The sequence below is a fragment of the Lasiodiplodia theobromae genome, assembly GCF_012971845.1.
Source record: "Lasiodiplodia theobromae strain AM2As chromosome Unknown scaffold_6, whole genome shotgun sequence".
Classification (NCBI taxonomy): domain Eukaryota; kingdom Fungi; phylum Ascomycota; class Dothideomycetes; order Botryosphaeriales; family Botryosphaeriaceae; genus Lasiodiplodia; species Lasiodiplodia theobromae.
In genome coordinates, this window is record NW_023336552.1 from 305,698 (window position 1) to 331,609 (window position 25,912).

General features: G+C 54.9%; 9 protein-coding genes across 9 annotated transcripts; 6 read left to right on the forward strand and 3 right to left on the reverse strand.

Annotated features, from left to right (window-relative positions):
- Nucleotides 1-64: 64 nt before the first annotated feature.
- LTHEOB_2357 (Ribosomal protein S24e) lies at nucleotides 65-587 on the forward strand (the record flags this gene model as incomplete). Its single annotated transcript, XM_035511160.1, has 3 exons — nucleotides 65-141; nucleotides 201-448; nucleotides 511-587. 3 exons carry the CDS (start codon nucleotides 65-67, stop codon nucleotides 585-587), a joined length of 402 nt encoding a protein of 133 aa, XP_035364066.1.
- A 1,435-nt stretch (nucleotides 588-2,022) lies between these two features.
- Nucleotides 2,023-4,180, forward strand: LTHEOB_2358 (Sorting nexin-41; the record flags this gene model as incomplete). The annotated part of the gene is made up of 6 exons (XM_035511161.1): nucleotides 2,023-2,116; nucleotides 2,178-2,440; nucleotides 2,495-2,761; nucleotides 2,811-3,860; nucleotides 3,912-4,025; nucleotides 4,076-4,180. The coding sequence occupies 6 exons, from the start codon at nucleotides 2,023-2,025 to the stop codon at nucleotides 4,178-4,180; spliced, it is 1,893 nt and encodes a 630-aa protein (XP_035364067.1).
- A 189-nt stretch (nucleotides 4,181-4,369) lies between these two features.
- LTHEOB_2359 (Nickel transporter) lies at nucleotides 4,370-6,104 on the reverse strand (the record flags this gene model as incomplete). Its single annotated transcript, XM_035511162.1, has 7 exons — nucleotides 4,370-4,662; nucleotides 4,760-5,148; nucleotides 5,216-5,497; nucleotides 5,555-5,640; nucleotides 5,694-5,766; nucleotides 5,823-5,833; nucleotides 5,895-6,104. 7 exons carry the CDS (start codon nucleotides 6,102-6,104, stop codon nucleotides 4,370-4,372), a joined length of 1,344 nt encoding a protein of 447 aa, XP_035364068.1.
- A 294-nt stretch (nucleotides 6,105-6,398) lies between these two features.
- LTHEOB_2360 (Beta-ketoacyl synthase) lies at nucleotides 6,399-8,002 on the reverse strand (the record flags this gene model as incomplete). Its single annotated transcript, XM_035511164.1, has 7 exons — nucleotides 6,399-6,569; nucleotides 6,626-6,994; nucleotides 7,045-7,311; nucleotides 7,359-7,517; nucleotides 7,569-7,676; nucleotides 7,727-7,893; nucleotides 7,951-8,002. 7 exons carry the CDS (start codon nucleotides 8,000-8,002, stop codon nucleotides 6,399-6,401), a joined length of 1,293 nt encoding a protein of 430 aa, XP_035364069.1.
- A 915-nt stretch (nucleotides 8,003-8,917) lies between these two features.
- Nucleotides 8,918-12,060, forward strand: LTHEOB_2361 (FAD binding domain containing protein; the record flags this gene model as incomplete). Its single annotated transcript, XM_035511165.1, has 5 exons — nucleotides 8,918-9,396; nucleotides 9,452-10,023; nucleotides 10,077-10,596; nucleotides 11,047-11,453; nucleotides 11,531-12,060. The coding sequence occupies 5 exons, from the start codon at nucleotides 8,918-8,920 to the stop codon at nucleotides 12,058-12,060; spliced, it is 2,508 nt and encodes an 835-aa protein (XP_035364070.1).
- A 498-nt stretch (nucleotides 12,061-12,558) lies between these two features.
- LTHEOB_2362 (Fatty aldehyde dehydrogenase) lies at nucleotides 12,559-14,520 on the forward strand (the record flags this gene model as incomplete). The annotated part of the gene is made up of 7 exons (XM_035511166.1): nucleotides 12,559-12,698; nucleotides 12,750-12,980; nucleotides 13,034-13,833; nucleotides 13,887-13,926; nucleotides 13,980-14,305; nucleotides 14,390-14,429; nucleotides 14,484-14,520. The coding sequence occupies 7 exons, from the start codon at nucleotides 12,559-12,561 to the stop codon at nucleotides 14,518-14,520; spliced, it is 1,614 nt and encodes a 537-aa protein (XP_035364071.1).
- A 2,783-nt stretch (nucleotides 14,521-17,303) lies between these two features.
- Nucleotides 17,304-19,724, reverse strand: LTHEOB_2363 (Carbohydrate-binding module family 48 protein; the record flags this gene model as incomplete). Its single annotated transcript, XM_035511167.1, has 3 exons — nucleotides 17,304-19,388; nucleotides 19,510-19,645; nucleotides 19,702-19,724. The coding sequence occupies 3 exons, from the start codon at nucleotides 19,722-19,724 to the stop codon at nucleotides 17,304-17,306; spliced, it is 2,244 nt and encodes a 747-aa protein (XP_035364072.1).
- A 1,227-nt stretch (nucleotides 19,725-20,951) lies between these two features.
- LTHEOB_2364 (uncharacterized protein) lies at nucleotides 20,952-21,734 on the forward strand (the record flags this gene model as incomplete). The annotated part of the gene is made up of 2 exons (XM_035511168.1): nucleotides 20,952-21,051; nucleotides 21,220-21,734. 2 exons carry the CDS (start codon nucleotides 20,952-20,954, stop codon nucleotides 21,732-21,734), a joined length of 615 nt encoding a protein of 204 aa, XP_035364073.1.
- A 1,681-nt stretch (nucleotides 21,735-23,415) lies between these two features.
- Nucleotides 23,416-25,859, forward strand: LTHEOB_2365 (Zinc finger TFIIS-type protein; the record flags this gene model as incomplete). The annotated part of the gene is made up of 2 exons (XM_035511169.1): nucleotides 23,416-23,484; nucleotides 23,541-25,859. 2 exons carry the CDS (start codon nucleotides 23,416-23,418, stop codon nucleotides 25,857-25,859), a joined length of 2,388 nt encoding a protein of 795 aa, XP_035364074.1.
- Between the last annotated feature and the right edge of the window lie 53 nt (nucleotides 25,860-25,912).

Sequence of the window (25,912 nt, forward strand, 5' to 3'; positions counted from 1 at the left end):
CATTTCCAGCGCCCGTCTAACTCTCCGCACAGCCCGTCCCGGTCCCTTCGATCCTCTCGTCAAGATGGCCGACTCGCAAGTTACTCTGCGCACGCGCAAGTTCATCCGCAACCCTCTCCTTGGCCGCAAGCAGATGGTTGTGTAAGTTTCCGATGCACACCGACCGAACCCGCCACAGCACGTCTAACAGCGTCCTCCAGGGATGTCCTCCACCCCAACCGTCCCAACGTCTCCAAGGATGAGCTCCGCGAGAAGCTTGCCCAGCTCTACAAGGCCAGCAAGGACCAGGTCAACTGCTTCGGCTTCAGGACCCAGTACGGTGGTGGCAAGAGCACCGGCTTCGCTCTCATCTACGACTCCAACGAGGCCATGAAGAAGTTCGAGCCTCACTACAGGCTGGTCCGTGTCGGCATGGCCAACAAGATCGAGAAGGCCAGCAGGCAGCAGCGTACGTACAAACGGGTTTGGCGGATCGTGGAAGGACACATGCTGACGGATCTCGGCGTACAGGCAAGCAGCGCAAGAACAGGTCCAAGGAGTTCCGGGGTACGGCCAAGACCAAGGGCGGCAAGAAGGACAAGAAATAAGCGGATCGCGGTTGACGGGGTCGTGGGCGAAAACGGATTATTTGCATCACGGTCATGGCGGGACGATGGCTGTCAGAGGCTTCGTGTACATCATTGCACGCTTGAACCTCATGCGGCTTGGGAAAAAACTAGGCGTTTGCTTTGTCTGCTGACCCAACATGGCATAGCATACCAATGGATTCTCATTCACGGTTACGAATCCTATCCATGTCTCCGGCCTTGAATCAATGTGCGGTTTCGCCACATCGAACATCTAGTGTTGGAAGAAATTGCAAGATCGGGGGTGCAGACAAGCGAAGCCCAGTATTTGCATATTCGTTGCATGCTTCAATTGCTTTGCACGTCTCGACTGTATGATTGCGCGGCAAGATACCTATCGATGAGCCCAGAATTCCGGCCATTTGCCTACCAATCGGCGCACTTGATTTTATGAGCATCTAATCCCTTTGAGCAATTAATACCTTTTGAGCTTCCTCTCGAGTTACATCTGGGAGATGGAAGAGTCCCAGAGGAAAGAGGCATATGCTTGTTTACTGGGTTATGCATTTTCTGGACATGCGTGCAAGCCCCAACGAACAACTGAGACTGAGCTAAACGTGAAACGTGCAGGGAGAAAGTAAGCAACCTCTGGTGGCAAGTGCTTGAACTCCGAATGCGATCTCGACCATGCCACAGCTGAGCAATCTTACTCACACTCTGACCAATCCCACTTACTTTGAAGCACTAAGTGTTCCTTGCACGAAGCTTCACGTGCCCGGCTGCTGATCGCTTCTTCGGGTTTTCGGCCCTGGAAGTGTTCGTCTTTCAAGGATATCAATTATTATGAAGTCTTTAAATAGAAATCTTCTAATCGGTAAGGCGGACTGAACATCGCCGGAAAATCCGCGCGTTCGCCCTGCTCCTAGTCTCTCACTGGCATTCGGAAGAAGCATTGCTTGGCTTCTGGACCTGAACTGCACGCTGGATTATGGTCAAATCACAATGATGTAGCTGCATCACGAAAGCACCTACCATGCAATGGAGTGTCAAAGCTTCTAGCGCGGGTACGAAGGAAGTAGTCGGAAGAGGCGCATGGCGCTGCATCTGGATCCCTAGCGCGTGCCTGTGTAGGCTCGTAGAGGAGCCGCCATTAGTATTTTGTAAACGCGCTCGATAGATTTGCTGGGGTGGTGATTTGGAGCGGCAGCGGAGATAGGCAGGCACCTCTCGGATTGCGGATGGGCGGGCAGCGCTAGAGCGAGCTGGCACCCAAACAGACGTCACCTCTCGCTTCCTTTCCAGCCCCATTCCCAAGGCTCTCGCTCAACCTCGCAGCTTTGCAGATCGCGCACTCTCTCCACAACCAGCCTCCACCGCGCCTGTTCATCGTCGCGATCCGCTGCGCCGCAAGACCCTACAGCTTTGACGACTGCCCAACCCCGCGCAGCGATTCGCCATGTGGGACGACGAGGATAACAACCCGTACGGCTCGTTTGAGCGCCATGATTCTTCGCCCTCGCAGGTCGGCCATTTCGGCTCCCCCGGCGGATGTACGCCAGCTCTGTTGCCCCAGCGATTCCTGTTCCTGTTTGCTCTAACACGATGCTCCAGTTCGGCCGATGACCCCGCCGTCTGAGGCGTCGTCCCCGCCCTTCGGCTCGCCAGAATACATTACCCACCGTAGAGACCTTAGCGATGTTGAGTACGACGATGAGCCTCAACAGCCCCAGCGCATCGAGCCCAAGAAGGGTGGCTATGACAGCCGCATTGAACAAATCCTCTATGAGAACCCGCAGCTGCCTATTCTCATTACCGATGCCGGCAAGAGTGCAGAAGGCGGGGGCAAATACATTGTCTACGCCATTAGGACTGGGGTATGTGCGCCTCTCTCCGCGCATGCTCTTACGATACTGAACCCGGGTGTGTAGGATCTAGAGGTCCGCCGGAGGTACTCTGAGTTCGCGTCTCTGCGCAACACGCTCGTCAACCTCCACCCGACTCTTATTATCCCTCCGATTCCAGAAAAGCACACCACCGCCGACTATGTTGCCAAGCCCATGAAGGCAAAGGAAGACATTGGAATTATAGAGCTGCGCAAACGTATGCTAGCTGTCTTCCTGAACCGGTGCAGGCGGATGCAGGAAGTCCGTGAGGATGGCGTTTGGTGGAGGTTCCTGGACCCCAACGTTAGCTGGGTATGCTGAACTTCAGAACCCTTTGCGACTTGTTGCTGACTCTCAATAGAGCGAGGTTCTCCACTCCCATCCGGTGGCGTCGCTCCCTTCGAACAAGCTTAAGGCACCCCCGCTCGATGCCGCAAACCCAACCCCAGGCCACCATTATCTTCCTGTGCCGGCTGCTTCTGCCAGGCTCAGATCGAGCGGAAATTCTACGTCGGGAACGCCCAACTCGCCGCCGCAACACCAGTCGCAGCCTTCTACTGCAGCACACACGATACCGGGACCGCAGGTTTTCGGTCGCTTCCCTCCCACGTCACAGAGTCTATCCGAGGAAGAGCTCGATCCTTACTTTGTCAATTTCGAAGCATCTTCGAAGGAATTGGAGCAGTTACTGCAAGGAAGCATGGAGAAAGTTAACCGTCGGGCGCTCGCTCACCTTAATTCGTGGGGAAGCGATATGGCGGAATTGGGAGCGCGGTACAATGCTTTTGCGTTGAACGAGCAGTCACGTACTCTGTCGCAAGCCATTGAAAAGATGGGCCAGGCTGTCGATTCCACTTACATCCAAACTTGTGAGCTTTCGTCTGCGTTGAGTGCAGGCTTTGCGGAACCAATGAGGGAGAGCGCTCAGTTTGCCGGAATCGTCCGGGACGTACTCAGATACCGCATTCTCAAACGTGTGCAGGAAGAGATGACCAAGGACGAGCTGGACAGGAAGAGACATCTACTTCAGTCACTGGAGCAGAGCGAAGCCGAAGCTAAAAGGATAGAGCAGTATCTGAACCAGACTGGGGGTCCACCGCCGAGGAGATCCAACTCTACTGCTTCCCAACGCAGCAACAGCGATCCCCCACGACCCGAGGAAGATGCGGCATCTATCGACTCTGACTTCCCGCCTACTCATGGCGAATCGCACTCGCCACCTTCAGCGGCGCAAGGTCAGCCCCAGCGATCCGAGCCATCATCGCCGGTTCACAGAAAGACTGCAAGCGGGAACTTTGTGACCTCGAAGATCTTTGGCCGGGTCAGCCATGCTTTCCATGGTATCGTTGACGTAGACCCGGAGAGAACGCGTAGGGACCAGATTGGCAAGACGAGGGAGAGCATAACTCAGGTAATCACGGCGACTCCGGCCCTTTTGATGATCCAACTGACCTTTACATAGCTTGAACAAGCATTGGAAGTAGCGGAGAAGGATGTCAAGGATGCCAGCATAGGTGTGTTGAAGGATCTCAAGAGATTCCAGGGTGAAAAGGAGGAAGATCTCAGACGTTATATGGTGAGTTTGCTTCTCAGAACATGTGCCCTGTGTGATGCTGACGGTCTCAGATTGCCTTCGCTAAGTGCCACATCGAGTGGGCGAAGAGAAACCAGGCCTCATGGGAAGAGGCCAAGGCGGAGATTCAAAACATTCAGGCGGCTCCTACAGAGTGATTGTGACGATACCAGCTTTGATTCGGGACGGGGCGTTATTGTATGGTATGAGGTAGAAAGTAATTGGCAGTGCCATTAGTGCATTTCGAAGATTCGCTTCTATAAACAACTATCGATGCGTTGCTATAAGAAACATTTGTCACAGTGTCGATCTTCTAATGTTCGTACTGGTAATGATACCGCCTGCGTTTAGGCGTGCTCGCCAATCTCCTGCGCCGAAATTTGCTGCCTGTCGCCCTTCCTCTTGCTCTGGTGCGCCGTCTGGCTCTCCTCGTCCGTGATCTCGACCGTGCCATAAGGAGTGGTCCTTCTGATAGGCGTCTCGCGGCCCTCCCGGTCGCCCGAAGCCGGATCTTGCTGGTTGTTCTGGAGCAGAGCAGCCTGACGCCTTTCGCGCCTCTCGTCGATGCGCCTACGCCAGGGCTTGTAGAGGACAACGCTAAGGGCGCCGAAGACGATGAAAGAACCACAGATGGCGCCACCTGAGAGATAGTGAGCATAGATGTGGGACAATTTAACGAAAAAAGGGGGAGGAATGGGAACGAGAAGTGGGAAAAAGAAAGAGGGGAGAAAACGCACCGATGATCTCATAGCTATCGCCAGCCTTTTCGACGCCGTCCCAGAAGCGGCCGGTAGGCTCGGCGACGTTGAGGATGAGGGTGAGCAGCTGGATGACGCCGATGACGAGGGCGACGACGACGGTGATGACGGTGAGGACGATGCTGTAGTAGAGGATGGCGATGCGGTCGCGGGCCAGGGCGGTGGATGTGTAGAGCGACATCATCAGCGCGCCGTCGGCCGTGTCGAGCAGGCACATGCCTGCCGTGAAGAGCAAGGGGAAGAGCAGGATCAGCCAGATGGACGTGCCGCGCGCCGCTTGGATGGAAGAGATGCCGAGCAGTGCGATCTCTGACGAGGTGTCGAAGCCGAGACCGAAGAGGACTCCAAGGGGGTACATCTTCCAGGGCCTGTTGGGTGGATTAGTTGGTTTGCAGGAATTAGGAGCGGTGGTAGGGCTTAGCGGAGAGGACGAACCGGTCAATCATCTTGAACATGCTCTTGAAGATGTTGAAGAGGCATCCCCCACCGTGGATCTTGAAGTCTTCATCTTCCTCTTCACTAGGATGGGCGGCCAGCAGCGCATTGAGTTGCTTTACCAGGCGGTACAGGATGTAAACGTTCATGATGCCCAGCAGGATCAAGAAAGCGGCGGACACGGAGGTGCCGATAATGCCACCGACTTGGGAGAATCTGTCAAACTTGTCGGAGACGGCAGAGGCCGTGGCTGCAACAACGATTGAGGTGACTATGACAATCCTGGGAAGGGGGATTAGAGAAGTTGTCTAGGGCGAGATACAATGGGGTGAAATATACGTTGAGTGGCCCAGAGAAAAGAACATGCCGACAGTCACAGGCCTCTGGCCCGCGGCAATAAGGCGGCGTGTCATGAGATCGATGGCCTGCGTGGTTTGCTTCAGTAATAAGGCCGTATATCAAATTTGGATAGACTTACAGAAATATGGTCTGCATCCAGAGCATGACGCAGGCCAAGGGTGTAGGAGAGAATAGCCGTAGAAATAAGAGCGCTAGTGTAGATATTAGATACAAATGCTTCTTTACACAGATGGGTTGGATTACTGACGGATGAAAGTGCTGTATATGCAACGTCAGTATTGCTTTCATATTGCTATTTCCCAATACAGGTACTGCTTACCAAGACGATTCCCACGGCCACCCAGACAGCGGCATTAACCAGGGCTATCAGAATGATAATGGCCAAGGCAGGGAACGGCAGCCGACGCAGGTATGGCACGCGGCCGTGGTACATCTCAGCCTTCTTTGAAACATTTCCCAGAAATGAGACCTTATCTTCGACTTGGATGTCGGTCCCCGCGGAAGGGTAGTTCTGCAGCGGCTCGGCCATGGCGATGAACGGGAGGGAATGCGAATGAAGACGAAGGAGGCGGTACGTACGAGGGCAAGAGAAAAAGATGTGATGGCCCTTTACGCCGTCGGCCGTCACCGATTGCGGGCAGCGTTTTTTGTCTGCTATCACTGGCTGGAAACGTGCTCATCACGGCGCTTGGGCCAAGGTGGGGTAAGAAAGCCACTAACGCGGCCTTATCAGTCCCATCCTGGTAAGAGCCAGGTCATACGCGAATGTCACAGGCGCTTCTTATTGGACCATCGTCTTCTTTTTTTCCTGCTGTACTCGATTCTATTGCCATTTGCTAAAGCACAGGCTTGCATTGGTCCCTCCGAATCCGAACGAATTCGACAAAGCGACCGTGATTTCCCGTTTCTGTGCCTGCTTCGGAACGTAGTTGCAGTCAAATTCTTCCGGTGGGTCCCCGGCTGTTTCCAAATTCAACGTTGGAGGGAGGATGCCCTGCGAGTGTGGTGAGTCAATGGTGCATTTTCTCCGCGGAACCAGATCAGACGTACATGGTGAAGGGCAAGAATCGTGAAGATTGCCTCGACGGATCCAGCGGCGCCGAGCAGATGGCCTATAGCTCCCTTCGTGCTGCTGACGTTTACATCTGCCGCTCTCTGCCGCCCTTGGTCTCCCAAGAGAAGCGTTTTGATGGCCATGTTCTCGGCCGCATCGCCCAGGACTGTCGATGTTGCGTGGGCATTGACATAATCAACTGCGCTCGGTGGGAGTTTTGCATGCTTCAGAGCTCGCTTCATGGCAAGAAACGGGCCCTCTCCGTCTTCTCGAGGAGCAGTCATATGGTGGGCATCTGCAGAAAGACCATAGCCTTTAAGCTCTGCATAGATTCGGGCACCTCGAGCTTTCGCGTGCTCAAGTTCCTGTCGACACATTAGCACCGTGCATATCTAGTGGGGTTTCTTATACGAACCTCGAGGACAAGCACACCGGCACCCTCCCCAATCACGAAGCCGGCCCTGTCCTTGTCAAATGGCCTAGAAGCAAGATGAGGCGTGTCATTCCAGTCCGTGGCAAGACTTCTTGCACGAGCAAAACCTGCAATTGCCAGAGGGTGGATGCAGGACTCGGCGCCGCCCGCAATCATGACGTCTGCATCACCATAGGCAATGAAGCGAGCGGCATCGCCAATTGCGTGGGCACCGGTTGTGCAAGCTGTTGTTGCTGCGTGGTTCGGGCCCTACGCAGGTTAGCGGAGTTCGGCTTGAGGCAGCGAGTTCATCGAACCTTCAGCCCAAAGCGCATCGAGATATGTCCAGCAGCGAGATTAATGAGCAGTCGGGGCACGAATAATGGCGAGACTTTCTTGTAGCCGCCTTTATCGTAGGCGATGGATGTCTCGTACACATCATCAAAGCTCCCAATGCCAGATCCGATGTAGACACCCTATTGCATATCAGCTATGAAGTCTTGACGCTAGACCAAGCAAAGACGGACGGTAGCCTCCAAATCCTGTTCAGCCTTTGGGTGCCACGCAGCATCCTCAAGCGCCTCGTGTGAGGCTGCCATGGCATACTGGGCAAAGAGGGCCATCTTGCGCTCATCCTGCGTGGGTCAGCAAGCATTTCCGTGACTTGGTTTTGGGTGCGTCTTACACCTGGTTGGAGCCATTCTTTTGCCGTCCACCCTCCGTCCTCCTTAGGCCCGGATGGAACGACTGCGGCGACCTGACTCGGCAGTGCCGCAAACCGAGGACCGCGATCCTTGACGGAGACAACGCCACAGTGACCGTCGATGAGGCGCGACCATGTTCTGCGGATGCCTGCAGGGCAGCTGTGTTAGCTCACAAGCAGAGCGACCGCACGGCTGCAGCTCTCACCAACTCCCAGCGGCGTGACCGCGCCTAAACCGGTGACTACCACTCTTCGCATGGCATGGTCTTGATGGCCGGTAGATGCTCTTGAATCGGGAAAGTTGACGCGGCTGGAGATCAAAGACGGACCGACGCGCGCTGACTGTCGGCAACGACTTTTCTCGCTTGTGCCCACATTCCGCACTTTCCCGTCATTCCCTCTCGGCCTCTCGACCGTTCTCAACCTTCTTCTATCGTTTCATTTACGCTGAAACTAGGGCCTAACTGCCTCATCAACCGTAATAGGAGCCGGGCACGTGGCATGTCCGTTTCGCCGCTCGATGATAGTGTCTTTTCACGCCGCTATTGCTCCTTCAATGAGCTTCTTAATACGCAGTATGTAAGCTCTAGACATGCTCAAGACCCTCTTGGGTTCGCAAACGGCGAGTCCAGTTGTGTTTTTCTGCTCTGAAGATGTGGTGAGCCCAAAATCATGCCACCAGTCACTTCAGCTCACGTCGAGCACATGTGTTTTCCTGGGCAACTTCCTGCAAAATGAGAGAACAACTTGGATCCTCTACTCCGACCATCTTCATCCCTGAAGATCTATCTGTCTTTCTCTTCGGATGTCGAAATGGAGGCCCGACTTTCCCCAAATTCGGCCGACTAATGAGTGCCATCAAGGTGCTCAGTACGGACTTCGTTGAGGCCGTGCATCACAATCATAGCGCCCCAGAAAGACCCCCCAGGATCAGCCGCAGCTTTTCGTAATCCGACCGAGTGGTTGTTTCGAGCTCCGATTGGCTTGATTGTGGCCATGCCTGCATTCGTGCTGTTGCTTCCGAGATCTCTGGCAACACAGCCATCAAGGTACTCCAGATGGCCACTCTGACCTCATATACTCCAACCCACGCAACTAATATCCCTCGGCTTCATTTATTTAACCCAGTTGTTTCTTCTTCTCTTCAAAGTTTCTTCATTCCTCATCAAGAATATGGACAGCCCAACCAGAGAGAGCAACATCTTCGTCCACGACGTGGTCATCGTAGGGGCTGGCCCTTGCGGCCTCGCAGTTGCTGCTCGTCTGTGCGAGCACACCCCCTCTGCAATCTTCACTGACGAAGAGCATCAGCGCTACCATTGGATTCGCAAGCATGGAGCAAGAATGAGCATCAAGAACAGGAAGAACGGCCAAGTCTCGCAGGCTGCTCCCCGACTTGGACGACGATACTCTACTTTGGTGCTTGACGCAACCGGCGATCAGTGGCTAAGCCGGTGGAACAAGCTGTTCAAGACGTTCGAGATCACAAACTTGCGGAGTCCCATGTTCTTCCATGTCGACCCCGGAGACAGGGACGGTCTGCTGGCATACGCTCACGAACAGCACCGGGAGAACGAACTTGTGGAGATCAGGGAGTGCGTTGGCAAAGAGATCAGTAAACATCTCAGGAAGCAGAGGGCCAAATCTCGCAAGTATGATTGCAAAGCCACAGCGGAAGATGTATTTGCTTTGACTGATACCAATCAGGGCCCACTCCGAAGTCGTCGTTGACGAACGCGACCGCAAAGACTACTTCACACCTTCTCGCCCTTTGTTCTCAGAACATTGCGAATGCATAGTCGATCGGTACGGCCTCCGCGATGGTTTGATCAAGCAGGAACAAGTCCAGGATATCGAATATGGTTACGTTCGCGACGTCTCGGACATAGATAAGGTTTTCACACTTCGGACCAACAACGGAGTGCACCATGCTAGGGTAGTTGTCCTTGCAGTAGGGCCTGCCAATGCTCCAAGCATCCCGGGCATCAATCCTGAGCAGGGTTGCCCACAGATGTGTCACACCATGCAGATCCAGCAGTTCCCTGATCCCGTCGTCGCGGCAAAGCTCAAGGCTAAAGAGCAGACCAACTTGTTGGTGGTCGGTGGTGGTCTGACCTCTGCCCAGATCTCGGACATGGCGGTTCGAAAGGGTATCACGAAAGTCTGGCATTTGATGCGAGGCCCATGCAAGGTCAAGCCGTTCGATGTGGACCTGGCTTGGTTGGGCAAGTTTAGGAATATCGAGCAAGCTGCCTTCTGGTCTGCCGACACGGACGAGGGTAGGTAACTCTACCGCTGCCACTGCTGCCCTTCATACTAACACTTGGTTTAGAACGTCTTGAGCAGATCAAATCGGCCCGTGGTGGAGGCAGCATCACCCCGATCTTCCAAAAGATTCTCAAAAAGCACATAGCTCGCGGGACTGTTTCGCTTCACACGGACACGGTCATCAAGAGCAAGTCGTACAATGCTTCCACTCAGACCTGGACGGTCGACACTGAACCTCCAATACCTGAGCTTCCACCGATTGATTACATTTACTTCGCCACGGGCATCCAGACGGACTTCACGACCTTGCCGCTCCTCAAGTCAATGAATAGGGACTACCCTATCCATGGGCACGGAGGACTGCCGTGTCTGAATGATGACCTCATGTGGAAGGATGAAGTGCCCCTGTTTGTCACTGGCAGATTGGCCAGTCTGCGACTTGGCCCGGCTGCACCTAATCTCGCAGGAGCACGTGTCGGAGCAGAGCGCATAGCTTGGAGCATTGACGACGTGCTGGCGAAGAGTCCCGAACATGCGGAGGGGAATGATGAGACGCTCGACTACGCCAGTGCAAGAGGGAACAGGTACACCAGTTTGAGCGTTGCGGATATCGACGAGTAGACGGAAATATCCAATGTGAACAAGGCGGACCGAGGTTTTGAAGAGGTCGTAAAATGAACACAAATTTGCATGATGATTGATAGCTACCATAATGGTGAAGTCATTGATCGTAGGCTGTGGCCCAAGCTTTCCCAATCCACGAGTCGCGGCCATCAAAAAGTAAGCGGCGCGCTATACGCTTGTACCTCCCACCTGCAGCCTGCCTACCACTCTACTACATCTTCATACTGTTTTTCTTGTTGCCTTTCTTCCAAGGCCGCACCAATGGCTTCCTCATCCGCCTGCAGAGCCTGCAAGCGGGCACTGCAACAGCACACCTCCAGCTTCGCTCAGGTAGAGAAAAAACGCAACCTCCCATTGCTTCAAGAACCACCGTCCTAAACAACCCCAACCCCACAGGCAACCACACGCAGAAGCACCGCGCCCTCCTCCTCATCCCTCCGCCGCCCGTTCTCGCTCGCCTCCCGCACCGCGCAACAATCACGGTCGCCATCGCAATCCGAAGCACCCACGTCGCCCGCCAGGCTCGACTACCCCCTCGGCGCGCAGCAGGCGCAGCACACAGCGCCCGGCAATGCCTACGCCAGCGCGTCGGCGGGCGGGCCGTCTCACGCGACCATGAGCCAGGTCATCGCGCAGGGCCTGCACGGGCGCGCCGGCGACAGCACCGAGACGTACGTCGCGTACGGCGGCACCGAGATGCTGTTCCGTGAGTGCGCGCGGCAGGCCGACTACCGCGTCGAGAAGGATGCCGAGGGCGATGCGCCGAAGACGGCGAAGGGAGAGGATCTGGGCGTTGGGGAGGGGTGGTGGTATGAAGGTAGAAGATGCCCTCAGTCCTCTGGACCCCCCAAAAAAAATATGGAGCCGTTTGCTGATTAGAAGCTGGATATCCAGGACTGGGTCTTACGCCGACTTTCAACACCTGGGCGCAGATAACGTTCCTTCACATGTACATTTTGACGACGCATATCAGGAAATTCCCAAAGGAGCACGCGCCGGCGTGGCATCAGCACCTGCTCGACCACTTCTTCTACGAGGCGGAGAACCGTATGGTCATATATCACAACATGCAGGCGCGAGGCATCCGCAACAGGTACCTGCAAGACCTGTTCATTCAATGGCGCGGCGTCATGGCTGCGTACGATGAGGGTCTGGTGAAGGGCGACGCTGTGCTGGCGGCGGCGCTGTGGAGGAATATCTGGAAGGCAGAGGAGATCAACGCTACTGGACTCGCTGCCGTAGTGAGCTACCTGCGGAGGGAAATTAATAGGTTGGAGCAAATCACAATCTCGGACTTCACTAGTGGTCAAATCACTTTTGGTGGCCCCGAGCAAGAGGAGGCGGTTGTAGCGGAAGAAAGCCCTCAGATATCGGAGCCGTTTACGGCTACGGAGTCTGAGCATACGGAGGAAGCCAAAAATTAGGAAAAGGAAAACGGAAAAGGGAATAGATGACGGTCATGGAATGGATTCTTAGCATGGGCTGGCAATTGGGATTTGTACAATAGCTCCTGTATTATGGATGTATTGGGGACCGCGTCACGGCAGATAGCTCAAGGAATGAGCGGAACATCGAACTTCTTCTCTCACCAATCGGCGCAGGAATCAAAATTTTCTAGAGCCCCTTTGTCGTGTTCATAACGTGCACTATTGGGCAGAGTGAAGAAAAGGAGGCCTAATTGGGGTAAAACCTCGCGACGGAGAGACTCTTGAAGCCGACCCGAGGGGTGCACGGATGGGGAAGGTGTTCGCTGGGCCGAGGCGCGCGCGCTCAGACGGCCAAGCTCATGCTTCACGTCGACGCCGCATCCCGCTGTTCTCCTGTAGCCTAGGTGGGGGCCACAAATTCATAATCTCCTCAAAAAGGCGCCTATCCGCCCCTTCGACCGCGACACCACCCCCGCCAATTCTACCTCGCCCGCCATGTCGAAACTCCCGGAGCTCGTGTACACGCCCATCGACGGCATTCCCGCGACTGTCAACCTTCTGCGCACGACCTTCAGCACCCAGAAGACCCGCAATGTCGAGTACAGGTTGAAGCAGCTGCGCAAGCTGTATTGGGGGTGAGCCCGTGCTCCACCGCGACTTCTGCGTCAGTTGCTGACGCGTTGCAGGCTGAAGGACAACGAGCAGCTCATCCTCGAGGCCTGCAAGAAGGACCTGAACAAGTCCTCCTTCGAGACGTACATGGCCGAGTATGGCTGGGTCCTGAACGACATCGTTTTCGTCCAGAACAACCTACCGAAATGGGTCAAGGACGAGAAGGCGCCCGACATCCCTCTCGCAAACAAGCTCCTCGCGCCGCACATCAGAAAGGAGCCATTGGGCACGGTTCTTGTTATTGGGTGAGCTCTCCCACGTTGTCACTATTATGGTGCGGATGCTGATGCGGGGTCAGCGCCTACAACTTCCCCATCCAGCTTTCCCTCGGTCCCGTCATTGGTGCCATCGCTGCCGGCTGTACCGTGGTCCTCAAGCCCAGCGAGAGCGCTCCCGCCGCCGCTGCCGTCTTGGAGAAGGTGTTCCGCGAGTCGCTTGACTCGACCGCCTATACCGTAGTTCAGGGAGCCGTTCCCGAGACCACCGCGCTGCTCGACCAAAAGTGGGATAAGATCTTCTATACTGGTGGCGTCGGCGTTGGCACTATTATTGCGAAGAAGGCTGCCGAGACTCTCACCCCTGTGACGCTGGAGCTGGGCGGCAAGAACCCAGCCATTGTCACTAAGAATGCCGACCCCCGCTTGGCTGCGCGCAGGTTGCTATGGGCGAAGCTCCACAATGCCGGCCAGGTCTGCGTCAGCCAGAACTACATCATGGTTGACCAGGAGATCCTGCCTGCGCTGCTTGCTGAGCTGCGCACCGCGTATGATGAGTTCTTCCCCCAGGGGGCGCGCAACAGCCCTGACTACAGCCATATCGTGAACGAGAGGCAGTTCAGGAGGTTAAAGAAGATGCTCGACGAGAGCAATGGCAAGATCGTCATGGGCGGCACCATGGATGAGTCGGATCTGTTCTTCGAGCCTACCGTTGTGCAGGTCGAGAGCCAAAATGATAGCTTGATTGCCGAAGAAAGTTTCGGTCCTCTTATTCCTGTTCTGCCGGTTAAGGACCTGGACGAGGCTATTAAGATTGCGAACGACGTCCATGACACGCCGCTTGGTGTCTATCCTTTCGGTTCCAAGAAGGAGACGGAAAGGAGTAAGTTTATTACTGCCTAGAGGAGTGAACAAGTCTAACAGGTGTAACAACAGTCCTTAACGAGACCCGATCTGGCGGTGCCTCGGTCAATGAGTGGGTTTCCATCCTCAATAAGTCATGTATCTTGTACTAACATGTCATTCTAGCGGTTTCTTTCACGCCGCGATCCCTACCCTTGCTTTCGGTGGTGTCGGTACCAGCGGACAGGGCGCCTACCGCGGCCGCGCCTCTTTCGACGCCTTCACCCATCGCCGCTCCGTGACGACGACCCCTGGATGGATGGAGTCTCTCCTCGCCGTCCGTTACCCGCCGTACACGGATAAGAAGACGAAGCAATACAAGCAGATGAGCGAGCTTAAGCCCAACTTCGACCGCGAAGGAAACCCAAAGACCAACTGGCTCCTTACTCTTGTGGGCTTGGGCGCGAAAGGTAAGGGCGGTGGCCTCGTCAGATGGCTGGTCGTGCTTATTGGTAAGTGAACCTTGTTGGCTGATTTCGATGTCTTTATAGTATGAGATTTGTGTAAGCTGACACTGAGGTTTCCTCTGTGAGCAGTCGCATACGGTATGAAGCAATACCGCGAGAGGGCGCTGCTGTAAGTGCGCGTAGTGAAGATGTTGGACACTCATTGGACCAGTTTCTTTTGTAGGTATTGTCGTTGCGATATCCCCATGGCGATGCTCTAAGTGTACAAAAAAAAAAATTGTACTTGATAGTTATTGTGGAGGTTGTGCATGTCACTTTACAAATTTCATTGCTTGTGGTTACTATTCAGACTCATCCAGGGTGCCTGTAGATGATAATTTCGCAGAGGCTCAGATTGCGCCTCAATAAACTTACCGGACCATTAGCTCTCTCTGCTAGTGACCGCCCTCCGTTGAATGATTTGATAGCAAGTACCGCGCTAACACTAAAGCGTAGCCATCATCATGAGTGAAAATTGTTGAAGTTCACCAGCCGTCATGATTTTAGTTCTGCATCAAACCCTGCGGTTGCCGGACTACATATGATTGCCTTAGAGATTAACTGACACGCTTACTTCAACCAACAAACAACGCGAGTAGGAACATTTTGAACAAGGCAACCGCAAGAAGTGACCGAGAGCGGGATCGATGTCAATCCCTTAGACCTCGAGGTGCCCACACAGTTAACCTTGCAATAGGGATAAATCCCGTCTCTGACTTTTATAGGGATTCGTGTAGCATTCTCCTCCTCCTGTGCCTTGTGCGTCAGCAGCTCGACGAGCCTGATCAAATGTGCGGAGTGTCCGTGCCACCATTGCTGCCTGCTGCAGCTGATTGGTATGGTGTATGCGTGCATGTCATGTGCAAGGGTGACGAAGGTGTGGGCACGAAGTCAAGCAGGTGCGCAAGTATTTGATCGATGCACTCTGTTATTTATAGGGGAGAGATGTTTGAGTCTTCAGCCATTGCCTTGCCGATCATCCACACCATAGAGACTTTAGTCAACAAAGTGTGGTATGCAATTGGGGTCTTACCAGCAAGAACGAACTGTGAACTCTGTTTTGTTGCCTCCGCTAGTCACACCGTCTGCAGCATAAACAATTCTCGTCTGCCATATCTGCAGCGTCTTGACAGAAAAAAGCCGTTTACCAGATTTTCTTGCTGTTTGTTATCTTTATGAGCAGCCGTTAATATTCATCATCAATCCAGTGCAATGAAGGGGCGCTAAAGACGATCTAGTTAGGAACAGGAGGCTCAGAGAGGCCAGAGTACTTCCATTCTACGAGGTTGAAACCTTGTAAGCTCTCAATACAGACAGGGGGAAGATATGATGGAATACGAGGCGGCTATTTTGTTTTTTTTTTCTATGATGCCGACGTGTTGTCTGACGTGTTTGGTCGAGCGCGATTACGAGCCACCAGCCATGCAGATGATAGAGCATGTTTTTTTAAAAAAAAAAAAATCCGTTCAGGTGAAAAAGCGTCTCATGATCGATTGCTGTTTCTAACACTCTTCCAGCTCAACATACACACACCCATTGGACTTAAGACCTCACCTTCGATCACTCTGGCGCTCGTGAAAGCCCGAGTGAGCTTCTCCTCCACTTGTTTTAACTAACTATTCACCGGAAGAATATGAGAAGGCTGGATTTCTACAGCATAGAGTAAAAGGCTGCTTCAGAATAAGTTCTAGTTGCTGCGTCACATCATTAGCAGAAAGACACTTGTTTTACTGGAGATAAGCCTGTGCCTTGTCAAATTCTAAGGCGTTATAATATAATCACACATATGCCGACAGAAGCAAGTTTAATAAGCAATATTAAAAAAGACTTCCGTTCACTTCCTACATACATGGGTCATCATCAGCATCATCACGTGGAGATGCGGGGCCGTAATAGTTTGATCGATTAATTCTGTAGAACTTCGGCGTGTGTCCAAAAGTGACAAAGTAAGCCTTCAATTGTCAAGACCGCGCGGAAGGGAGCCAAGTACCGCTGGGTTGCATCTGATTCACTAGGGTCCACAGTAGAATGCAAAGTAAGTAAGATTTCGGAGTTGTTATATTTAGCTTTATAATTGGAGGTGCCTGCTCCAACGGGTGGCGAATCCGCGGGATAATATGGATGATGCGTATACCATCCAGATATTTACTCCCGAAAGATCCGCTGAAAGCCTATGACTAGGACCTTCTTCAGCTCTTATTCTATTCGCAATAATCACAACGATGCTTGAGTCGTTGATCAGTAGTGGATATTCCTTGCAATTATTATTGCAGATCGTGAGTTTAATACCTCGATTTCCACTATGTAGGTTCCTATGCAATCATTTGTAAAGACCAGGATGCAAAAGGGGGATGCTCAGATATGCACACGTAGTCCTGCCGTGACATCGTCATGACTGTAGAAGCAAACCAAAGAAAGGTCGGCCAGAGATGGAACGCTGAACAGATAGTTGACAGTGAAACAGTGCGTTGCCATGCAAAACCTTCTAAAGGATCATGATAGCAGCCAACGAGGGAAGCCATTTGAGGCGAAGAGAGACTTCAAGCAAAATCAAAACAACGCGAAGACGGTCTTGAGCGCCGACTGACTCAGAAAAAAGAACTGATTATAGGTACCCTAGAGTACGTACGAGACCGAGGTATATCAACAGACCACAAGAGAAAGCTGCCAACAGAAAATGAACTAAGAGAGGAGGCGTGGACAAAATGCTACACACGCAATAGGAAAAAGACGGGCTGCAAACCAAGAAATGCAGAAGACCACCCATCACCACCAAAATATTCCTTCTGTCGACCCAGCTGCCATTGCCATTAAACCTAGGGAATTCCCACCACCACTTCATCATCATTTCAATATCAAGACAGCAACTTAGTTGCTCATGCTCACGCGCAGGTATCCATTGAATTGCTTCAACGATGGCAGCTCTCATCCCTCTTTTCCCCTGACACAGTCGTCAGGTCGGGTCATCTCTTTAGACTCGAGGGAATTTGAAATCTATGCCGGTTTAGGAAGAGGCCTGAGGAGTCTGCTCCGTTTGGGGTTGAAGGGTCTGCTCCTTCTGAGGAGCTGGCTCCTTGTGGCCACCTCCAGTGAACTTGTCCTTCAGCTTGCCCCAGAAGCTACGTCTCTTGGCCTTCTTGTCAGAGCCGGAGGAAGCAGGCGTGTCAGGCGTCTTGTCCTTGTCAGACTTGGCGGGAGTGGCCGGGGGCTTCTGGTCGTTCTCGGCGCCGGTGGGCTCCGAAGTTGCGGGCACAGCAGTGGTCTCAGTGCCCGTGGTGACGGTGGGCTCGGTCTGCTCGGTGGTGGTAGGAGCAGCAGGTTCTGCCGTGGGGCTGACATCGCTGCTCACCTCGGTCTGCGCAGGCTTGTCGGCAGGAGCGTTGAGGTCGCTGGGAACCTCGTCCACCTTTGCATCAGATCCCGGAGGCACGCTGAGAGAGGTTGCGGGGACTTCGGGCTCGCTGGACGACTTCAGAGGCTCATCGGGAGACAGCGCCTTGGGGTTAATATCGTTTTCAGTCGTGGCAGCAGGAGCCGTCGCGGAGAGAGCTGCGGCCTCAGTGGGCGCAACATCGGCGACTTCATCCGTGGCCTTGACCTCTTCCTTCAGCTCGCTCTCAACGGCAGACTTTGCCTGGACCGCCTCAGGGTTGGCGGCAGCCTCGGGGCTCTCATCGGCCTGGGCAATCGACTCCTTGACGACGTCAGGGACGGAAGCAGTTCCGTTAGCTTCGGCCTCAGGGACCTTCTTGAGGAGCTCCTCTTCAACCTCAGCCTTCTCGGCCACGGCCTCGGGGTTTGCAGCGGCCTCAGGGCTCTCTCCGGACTTCTCGATGGAGCTGAAAACCGCAGGGGGCACGTCCTTCTCTTCAGCGGACTGACCAGTGGCCTCCGACTCGGGCACCTTCTTGAGAAGTTCCTCTTCGACATCGGCCTTGTCGGCCACAGCCTCAGGGTTTGCGGCGGCCTCGGGGCTGGCGTGAGCAGCCTCAATGGACTCGCTGACAACCTGGGGTACTTCTTCAGGGGCCGACTCGCTCGTAGTGGCGGCGCCAACAGCTTCCGAGGCCTTGTCCTTCGCAACGACGGCAGCGCCCAGCGCGGCGGCACCGGCAGCTGCGACACCACCAGCGACAGCGCCGGCGATGTTAGCGGCGGTTGAGTCCTCAGAGGTAGCGGGCTGCTCGGGAACCTTGTCAAGAAGCTCCTTCTCCGTCTCAGCCTTCTCCTCGACAGCGACCGGGTTCGCGGAGGCTTCGGGAGCAGCTCCGGCTTCAGCCTGGCTCTCTGAGACGACCTCGGGGACGCCGCGCGGCTCCTTGGGAACCTCGCCAGCGAGAGCAGCGGTGGTGCTCTCAGGGTGGGCAGACTGAACGGTCACACCAGGATCGGCAGCGGCAGCGCTCGGGCCAGAGCCCATGGGGAGGCTCGACTCGGGGATGGTGGTGGAGGTGATACCGGGGATATCGAACATGGCGGCGCCACGCTCGGCGTCAGGAGTGACGACGGGGCCAAGCTGCGGCGGAAGCGACTCGCCCTTCTCATACGACTCCTTGTCCAGCGTGACATTGCTGTTGATGTTGTTGGCAGAGATGGTCTCGGGCTCGGGGACGGGCTCGCCCGGGGCAAGCTGAATTGGGTTGCCGGCAGTGTTGGAGGCAGGCAGCGGGTTCACGCCGAAGGCCTGCTCCGTCTCCTCGTGCTGGGCCTTGAGCTCGGCGTCGTCCTGGACGGTCGACTCGACGGTGTTGTCGTGGATGGTGCTCGGGTCGGGGACGGGCTCGCCGGGAGCAAGCTTCACGGGGTTTGCGTCGCCATTGGAGGCAGGAATAGGGTTCACGGAAAAGGACTGCAGCTCGTTGGCGGGGGTCTCGATGAAGGCGCCGGGGACGTCGTCGAGCTTGGGCGTCTCCTTGGGCTGTTCGCCGGCGAGCTGGGCGGTGGTGGAATCGGGGGCGGCGGAAGACATGATGTGTGCGGATGGGGAGGAAAGAAAGTCGGCGGGGAGGAGGACGTTGTTGTAGATTCCGTGGCCGTCGTCTTCCTGAGGGGCCTGTGTGCTGGTGGTCCAATTGCCGTCGACGACAAACTGTGGGTGGAGCGGTAAGCGGTGTGTGCGTTGACCAGGTGACGAAATCCGGTTTGTATGCAGCGGGGATTTGCTGCGCGCACGGCGCGGTGAGACTCGGGCGCAGCGGGTGGGACCTCACCTTATAAAGCACCTTTTCGTCATTCTTGGGGAGCGGCACCGTCTTCTCGAAGCGGCCATCCTTGTGGTCTAGCTGGACCGTCTTGGCCCAGTCATCGAAAGTGCCGGTGACATAGACGTCGGTGGCCGGGCCCTCCCTAGGTAGACGCGGGAAATCAGCGCGGGCGGGCGAAACGAGGGTAATTTCGCGTACCACTTGAACGTGTAGGAGCCCATTGTGGGCAAGGCGCACGCGGCGGGGTCGGACCGGCGAGAGATGCGCTGCGCTGGATGCGGGCGAGGCGGCAGGAATGACGGTCAATTGCGCACTGAGTCGCGGAACTGCTCGCGCTGGCAGGCGCTAGAGCTGGGGCGCGTGCGGTGTCAATCCGATGCGCGGCGGCGCGAAAGTGTGTGTGTGAGCTGGACGCTGGAGGTTGAAGAAGATGCGCTGCCTGCTCGACGACTGAGAGCTCCAAGCCTGCCAGCCTCTCCCCAGCCTGCTGGTCCCAACAGCAACGCCCGGTCCGGCCGCGCTTCCGGGCCAGCCTGCTTGCCTATCGCGTCAGTCTCACATGCTGCTGCGCAACCTTCTTATCAGCGAGCGAGTCGCCGTGTCTCCACGCCGACCTCAACGCTCTTCGTCGCACCAAACCGATCGGCGCCCGGCGTCATCTGACTCCTGTCAAACACGTCGCCGTCTTCCCCACTGCGACATCACCAGCAGACCGCGCACGCTGGTGCCGCGCGCACTATTCCTCGCGTGGCGTCGTGGCGCAGCCGCTCCAACATGCCCCCATCTCCGGCTCCAGAATAGCAGCAATCGCCGCTCCGTCCGCTCCGGTGCATCCTTGGTTGACTTCAAGCCTCACTTTAGTTCACCGCAGAATCTGAAATTTTCCGCTCGAATGCACCTCGGACCCGAAGTGGGCGTCGGCTGCGATTCCCAGCCAGCTGCAATTTCCATGTCGCTGTGAAGGCGCTTTGCCCAACACACTTCAGATCGAGTCTGCCGGTTTGCTTTTAAGTCGTTTGTCGTCAGAGGAGCAGCCCCCAACGCGTTTCCTACTACCGTTGGAGCTACGACGATCCGTACCTGCAGGCACCACGCCAAGCCACAACGCGTTTGCCTCTGAATATAGATATCCAGGTCCTCAAAGGAACCGGGCCCAGTGTCATGAAAAAAGCAACGCCTCAGAGCAAAAATGTAACGTTGGGAGTCCACTGTCGACCGAGCCAACTGTGCCTCCACAACTTCGCTGCAGTGAGATGAGTTTCCACATGTTTTCAGCTTATGTACTGTCAGCTTTTGGTTCCCCGCCCTCCAGGCCATGGGGTTATAAGCGGGCTGTTCCTTCCCGTCTCCATGCTCATTCTCCACGGCATTAACACGCTACTCGGACCAATCACCGGTTCTAAACTACCCCGCTGCTTCCCAACGGTAGCCAGTACCAACTGCTTGAAATGACAACAAACAGCGGTTCTTGGGGCGAGATCCGCAGCACTGGCCCCATGGGCGTCGAGGACGATATCGTCGTGTCGACGGTTAGAGGAGACATTAGAGGTATGCATGTGCGTTGCTTTGTCTACACAAACGATCAACATATGTGCCAACCCGTCCTCAGTTCCGCGAGCAGCTCTTACCCGGTCATATTGCGTTTCCCCGCTCCCGTTGTAATTGCTTCCTTCTTCACCACCAGGGAAATGGCCATGCTAACTAGGGTCCACACAGGAACGCGCTACCCGCACATTTTGAATCATATCAGCGTCTACACGATTCCTTCCATCGACGAAGTACTCGATCTCTACTCGCAGTCTTCCACCGACCACGTTCCATCTAAACCCAGCGTATCACCACCGCATCGAGCGCAGCATAAGGAAGACAACCAGTCCATAGTCGCATCCATCGCTCGCGCCTACGCAGGCACCAACGGCCCCGAAGTCATCGGCCCGGGTTCTCAGCTCTACAACCTCAGCAACGCGCATTCTTCTAGCCTGCCTCCCAATTTAAGCACCGACAGACTCGCGCCACACGCAAAGCCAACCATCTACCGCAAAGACTCTTGGGATTCAGGATCCGATAGTGATGATTCTGTGTATCTCTCAACTATTCTCGAAGAGCCAGAACCTCCGGAGGTGGAAGCGGACACTGACATTGTCAAGCCTGTTTTCAGAGCAAGGAGGCAGAGAGATATACTGGGTACCAGCGAGCTCAAGGCAAAAATGCGGCAGAGCGGATATCCGTAGCAGCTGCGCCCGAGAAAATTTCACACTCTCCCTCTAACATTGCAAAAGAATGATGGTTCGCATTTAAGGCTGGTCGGTCGGGTATTGATCATGTCGTCCCGTGTGTTTCATTTCCAGACTGTATTCTCTTCTATATATACTTCATTGACTAGATTCATCAAATAGATCAGAGCGATCTGGTCCGTAAGAAAATCATACATCCGCATCATAGTCGATCCATCTCATGCATGATGACTATATTTTATTTTGGTAATGTATGTAGTGGAGGCCGAAGCGCATGCCGTTCACAGACTTGTATTAATTTTAATATGCACTGATCATGACGATATAGGTCAAGTCCAATTCGCTTGGATCAGGTCTTTGCTGTATGATGCTCATTCGTTCGCTGGAAAACAGGTTTGTCTTGATTGCTGACAATGCAAAACCACGTGCCCCGCGGCTTCCCTGACTATCCGAGCACAATCACCTCCTTCCCTCCACGCATCCACGAAACCGCCAAGTGACGATACCCCCTCAACAACGCTATCTACCCAGCATCCATCCGAAAATGACCACTACTAATCCGTCTCTGCGCTTTCCTTGAGAAGCGGACCGCACCCAGCTGCCTGGCAAGACATAGGTACATTTCAGCGTGCTTCAAGTCGGATGCGTGCGACACCGCTACCTCATCCAGATCACCGAACAGCAGCAAGCTTGATACTTTCCGAGAGGACAGAGTTGGAACAACATCTACAGGTTCCTCAATAAAAGAGGCTCGGAAACTCCGCGCTAGTCGAGCTACTCCGCCTCACGCGTTGCTTATCAGATTCAATAATCAAACAACTCGCAACTTCATCTCATCACCGACTCGCCAAAATAGGCCGGTTGTTGACGATTGTTCAAGAATAGACCTTGGGGAAACGCGACGAGGAAACCTTATTGCGCCACCTGTCGCGCCTGTTACACCCGTCGCGCTATCGCCACATCGTAGACAATGCATTCACCCCCAGCAGAACACACAACGGATTCTGTGGCGCCGAAGGATTTCAAGTAAAACATCCTGGGCTCCTTCGCAAGACACATGTCATTCGCCGAATGTCATACCTCTCTCTCTCTTTCTTTTTTTTTTTCCTTCCCTATCGTCGATATCATTCCTTGAACCAAACCAACGGATGCCACGCCCATGAGGCTGCTTCATTTGGAAGTCTGCCTTCGTCTTGTCAGCTCTCTCGGCCTCCATGAAGATATATTACACCGGAAAATGCGAAACGAGCAGTAGGTGTCCTCGACAGGATTCAACCCGGACATGGCAGATGGCTCGGTCGATTAAGGTATGATTGGCTGCCTGCTTTCTGGCAAACAACATTTACGGCGGCTGCCTGCGTGATCAGCAGTCTTTCTCGGCTAGCGGAGCTGCTCATACGCCATTGGTAGCCATCGACCAGTTCTTTCAGGGGCCAATAGGGGCAGCAGGGTCGAAGCTCTCAATCGACAAAGAACGTCTTCCGCTCCTACGTCAATAAACCAATAGCGCAAACCTTCGAGATTTTACGACTTCGCGTCACTTCAATGGTCTTGGATGCGATTAGTGGTGTTCCACTGGCTTACGTCATCCAGGAGAAGGCGGTGACACTCCTTACACGAACGGCCCCCTCCTTAAATCACACACTGCCCAAGCAACCACCATCTCTTACGGAGGACCATGAATTTTGATGCTTCGGACCTCCACTGGGAGAGGCTATACCGGGAACAAATCACGAATGGCGAGTCTGTAAGGCTTTCCCCGCCTCGGAACCATGTATGGCCTTGCTAACTTCCGGGCCGAAGCCTCCGGAATGTGATGTTTGTTACCGGCTGAATTGGGTCCTGAGATGTCCTCGCGGGACGTCAGTGCACCTGAAGCTTGGTGCGTTCACGGACGTCACGCAAGCATCGTCATGTCAGTCGCACTCTGGCCTTGTGCGCGGAGTCCGTTGGCCGGGAAGGACACAAATCCAGGATGTCCATGTTTGGAGGGGTTCGGAAGGCTCGAGCGCCCAGCTGGTCGGAGTTGGCCCCCACGGCGACCAGGTGGTTTCCGAGAACCGTTTGGACCTACTGGAAGGCCGCGTGCAAGCTGCAGCAAGGACCGCGGACCACCCTCCTGGAAAGAGATACAGCATTGGCGATAAAGACTGGATTAACCCGGAGCTGTTTCAGAAGTGGATGAGAAACTGCCACGAAGAGCATGGTGATAGGTGCAATGTTATTGACTCACGACTACCTTCTACAAGTCCATGCTGGCTCGTTGACACAAAGCGCCGATGTCTGGTTGAAGCGGAGCCGGGGCAGCCTTACGTGGCGCTGAGTTACGTTTGGGGAGCTGCTAACCAATACAAGACGCTGCGAGAAGACCTCGACCAGCTTCAGCAGGAAGGCTACCTTGACCGTGACGACATCGCAATTCCACGGACTATTAGAGATGCAATTGGACTGGTCCCGCTGCTTGGTGGGAGATACCTATGGGTCGACTCACTCTGCATCCTCCAGGAAGACGGGGAAGAACTCTGGGATCAAATCCATGGCATGGCTTCGATCTATGCAAACGCCACGGTGACAATTGTGGCGGCACAGGGAGAGACTGCCGACTATGGATTAAGCGGTATTCAGGGTGTCTCGAACCCTCGTCAACTCAGCGATGAGATCCATGCCCTTCGTAATGGCACCCAGATCTTGAGTTACGGAGACGGGTGGTTCTCTCGGCTCATGCCCACAAAATATGCCTATCGAGCGTGGACCTTCCAGGAATACTTGTTCTCCCGGAGGAAAATAATTTTCAAGGACGATTCGGTGCACTGGAAATGCGAAAGTGCTACGTGGGAAGAGGAGATTGCGCAGATTCAATACCCAAAGCTCGAATACGGAATGGGGCAAGCATCGGGCATGAGCACCATGCTGCTGCCCCGCAAGCAGAGGCTTCTGCAGCCGTTGCCCAGCTTGAATGACTTTGGCAAGCTGGTGTACGCATTCAACGCAAAACAGCTCACTTACCCAGAGGACCTTCCCTACGCTTTCGCAGGAACAGCAACCATGCTGAGCAAAAGCTTCGTGGGCGGCATCATCTGCGGTCTCCCGGCCATGTTCTTCGACGTCGCCCTGCTCTGGGGGTCGCACGAGGCGTGCATGAAGCGGCGGGTGCCGGCGAACGTGCAGGACGAGGCGGCTGATATCCTGCCGAGCTGGAGCTGGATGGGATGGGAGGGCCGCATCGACACGGACTCGTGGCGGAGTGGCAACGACTGTTTCCTGCAAGCCATGGGAGAGAGCCAGACACGCACGGTGCCGACGGTGGTGTGGTTCGTGCGCGAGAGCGTCGAGACGGACCTCCTCCGCGTCGAGAGCACGTGGTGCAAGTACCGGACCGCCATCGAAGAGTATGCGCGCGACACGGTGCCGCAGGGCTGGACGCGGCACCGTATCCCGCTCCGCGACCTCGTGCGCGGCGACTACGACCTGCTCGACCACCCGGACGGCCGCCCGTACGCATACCGCCACGTCTCGAGCAGGAAGCCCGACATCGACGAGTTTTCCCTGCACGAGAACTTCGCCTTCCCCATCCCGCTGGCGTCGGATGCCCCTGAAGAAGAGCTCGTTGCGCCCAAGATCTTCACGCCGCTGCTGTCGGGCTGCACCGAGAGGACGTGGCTCTACTTGGGCAAGAGAGGCCCTGATCGCAGCGTCGAGGACGCCGAATCGCACGCCTGGCACAAGATCCCCGGCCCCTTCTCCGTCGTCGACGACGCGGGCAACTGGGTGGGCATCCTGCAGTCGAACTTCGAAGGCATCTGCGACATCGAGCCGAATGGGCAGAGGATAGAGCTGGTGGCCCTGTCGAGGGGGTGGTGCTGGGAGGATGTCGAGGAGGAAGAGGAGGAGGGCGACGACGGCCGGAGTAGCAGCAGGGCCGCAAGGGAGGCGAACAAACGGAAGCCGATTGAGGAATGGGATTATGAGAAACGGCCTCGGGGCGAGGAGAAATACGAGTGGTATAACGTGCTGTGGATAGAGAGGAGGAAGGGGACGGCGTACCGGAAGAGTGTGGGAAGAGTGGAGAGGAGCGCGTGGGAGAGGCAGACCAAGGATTCGACGTTTTTGAAGCTGGCATGATGACCGTGGCTGGGAGGCGCTGGATATCAATTTGATTTATGAGTTTTCTTTTT